The sequence below is a fragment of the Triticum aestivum genome, chromosome 3B, assembly GCF_018294505.1.
Source record: "Triticum aestivum cultivar Chinese Spring chromosome 3B, IWGSC CS RefSeq v2.1, whole genome shotgun sequence".
Taxonomy (NCBI): Eukaryota; Viridiplantae; Streptophyta; class Magnoliopsida; order Poales; family Poaceae; genus Triticum; species Triticum aestivum.
In genome coordinates, this window is record NC_057801.1 from 830,889,368 (window position 1) to 830,892,243 (window position 2,876).

The following is a 2,876-nucleotide window of genomic DNA, read 5'->3' on the forward strand; positions in this document are numbered from 1 at the left end:
CGAAGTTGGTAAACCCAAATAATCACTCCCTTCAAGCTGGCATACAAGGCTCATTTGGTTTCTCCAAAATCAAGGACCCCGATAACGTCCGAATGTTCAAGATTTGACCATGACAAAGCAAACGTTTTCTATGACAACTTTAGTGATGCGAGGATGACAAGTTTAGTTGGTAAACATGGCAAATCCGGGCTCATTGTATTTTTTTTGCCAGAAAATTGCCTTGCATGTTAAGTAAACTTGTCATCCTCGTGTAAACATGTCATAAAAATGTTTGATTTGCCATGATCAAATCCCAAACGTTCGGGAATTTTCATTTCCATAAATCAAACCTCTTTTTTCGTTTGATCATGTTTATTGAGAAAAAAAATGTCAATGCCAGGGTATCAAATCAATATAACTAGATCTAACAAAAGTATGATTATCATATAGTATTTATTTGAAGTTGTACATGTTATGATTTTATTGATAAACTTGGTCAAACTTGAACAAGTTTGACTTAGGACAAACCAAATTGAAAACTAGGCCCGAGTAAGAATTGAGCCAACATAAAACAAGCATTATAATCAAGCCCAAACAACAAGTACAATTTTTTGTTAATTCCAAGTCATCTAAGAATTCTTAGTTGTTTGGTCGTGCTGAGAACTGTCAATTCGAGGTTAAGATCCATGCAAAGTTTAAATTTTCTTGAACTCTTTGAACAAATGCTCAATCTGACTAAGAACAAGAAGTCCAAACATCACGATTATCCGATCACACTAACGTCAAGCACCAAAAGCATCTGAACCATGGTCGAAAGAAAACATCTAGAGCTAACAAGTACTATGAAAGTAAACTGAGACGCGAACGACTAAAAATGATCATTTTCAGTTGGCGGCGGCGCCGTCCTTGGACAGCGTGCCCATCCACGCCGGCGGCAACATCCCGGTCTGCTCGTGCACCGTCTCCGGCAACGGCGGGAGCATCTTGTACACCCCAGCCACCTGCTGCAGTGCGCCGCCCTCGCCGCCACCATCTCCGTTGCTCCAGACGCTGATCTTTGGCCGCAGGCCGTTGACGGCGCTGGCGTTGATGCGCGCCATCTCGGCGTACATGCCGCCGTCGATCATGAGGTAGTCCCTGAGCGCGCGGTAGTCGCCGCCGAGCGTCGCCAGCATGGACGCCACGTAGTCCGCCTTGGCCCTGCCCACCAGCGACAGCGCCTCCGCCTCTCGCTGCTTGGCGTACAGCTTGGCGTCCTCCGCCATCTTCTGCTCGAAGAAGAGCGCGTCGGCCTGCGCCTTGCGCGCCTCCGCCGCCTTCATCTCCTCGTACAGAGCCGCCTCCGCCGCCTTCTGCCGGCCGTAGAACAGCGCATTCGACTCTTGAACCTACACAGTATATACAAATGTCAGTCAGTGATCTTACATACAGGATGATCGATCGATAAAGCTGTCAACAAAAAGATCTAACAAATCCATAAATAATTTTCAAAAGAATATATGATGCATGATCGAATAATGAAGAACCTGTGTGTCATATTGCACGGTGGCCTTGCTGAGCTGCTCGGCCTTGAGCTTCTCGGTCTGGCAGAGGGCGTTCTTGATCTCGACCTCCATCTGCAGCTCGGCGTCGCGGATGGCGACGGCCTTGGCGGCCTCCACCTCGGCGACCTTGGCCTGCCGGTCCCAGCCGGCCTTCTTCATGGCGAGGTCGGTCATTGCGGCGGCGACGTCGGCCTCCCTGGCGTTCTGAAAAACCTGCACCTCGGCATTGACCTTGGCCTCCTCCTTGAGCGCCTCGCCCTGCTGCCGCACCGACAGCACCTTGGTCTCGGCGTCCACCTTGGCGGCATTCTGGAGCGTGAGGCCGGTCCGCTCCTTGGCGCCCACCTTGCCCTTCATCCTCGCCTCCGCCACGTCCACCTTGGCCCTGCTGGCCGCCTCCTGCTGCGTCTTCTGGCCGAGGTAGGAGAAGTACTCGTGGCCCGGCACGTCCACCAGCTGCTTCACGTTGGCGTTGTAGATGAAGAGCCCGAACTGGTCCAGCTCCTTCTGCACGCTGTCGAACACCTCCTTCTTGAACATCTTGGTGCCGGTGAAGATCTCGTCCATGGTGAGCTGCGCCGCCAGCACCCGCGTCTCGCCCTCGATCACGCCCTTCACCAGGTCGTGCACGCGGCTGGCCGAGGCGCCGCCCAGGTGCAGCGGCGCGATGAGCTTGGCGTAGAGCAGGAGCTTGGCCTCCACGGCCGCCTCGGCGGCGTCGCCGAGCTTCAGGGTGGTCACCTGGGGCCCGATGGTGAAGACGGCGGGCAGGACGAAGGGCAGCTTCTCGGAGCTCATGGCGTTCACCTCGAACTCGTAGTTGACGGGCGTGACGCTGAACCTCTTGCACTGCTGCCCCGCGAACACCCACGCCTTCTTAGCCAGCTTCACGTCGTTGATGCCCCAGCCGGTGATGGCCAGGTACTCCGACGCGTCCGCCACGATGAAGCTCGCCATCTCGGTTCGCCGGCGGTATTGCTGCCTGATTGCTGCTAGGGTTTTCTCCGCTTCGTACGTACGTAGGTGTTGAATCAATTGGTGGCGGCGGTATATATATAATGGCGGTGATAAATAAGGATACGGATAGCATCATGAATGCATGGAAACGAATCAATCGAGGAAGGAAAGACTTCCTAGCATGCAGTACGTACGTCTGATAGGAAGCTTCCATGACCATGCACTAAGCCAAGGTGCTTGCGAATCAACCTGTGGTTGAGTTGGTTAGGTGGACAGTGTTATCCCCAACCCACCAGGCTTCAAATCCTAGTGCTCGCATTATTCCTGGATTTATTTCAGGATTTCCGGCGATGCGCTTTCAGTGGGAGGAGACGTTCCCGTCGACGACGAGGCGTC

The 2,876-nt window shown here is 53.1% G+C and overlaps 1 protein-coding gene across 1 annotated transcript; it reads right to left on the reverse strand.

Annotated features, from left to right (window-relative positions):
• Positions 1–863: 863 nt before the first annotated feature.
• On the reverse strand, positions 864–2,480 carry LOC123068064 (flotillin-like protein 2). Its single transcript, XM_044490568.1, has 2 exons — positions 1,506–2,480; positions 864–1,367 (listed from the first exon to the last, which is right to left on the reverse strand). Exons 1-2 carry the CDS (start codon positions 2,478–2,480, stop codon positions 864–866), a joined length of 1,479 nt encoding a protein of 492 aa, XP_044346503.1.
• Between the last annotated feature and the right edge of the window lie 396 nt (positions 2,481–2,876).

Bases quoted from the DNA above. Each gene is read 5' to 3' on its own strand.
- LOC123068064 (XM_044490568.1), bottom strand. From the start codon at position 2,480: ATGGCGAGCTTCATCGTGGCGGACGCGTCGGAGTACCTGGCCATCACC. The intron at 1,368-1,505 runs GTTCTTCATTAT...TATACTGTGTAG, and splicing joins CCGTGCAATATGACACACAG to GTTCAAGAGTCGAATGCGCT.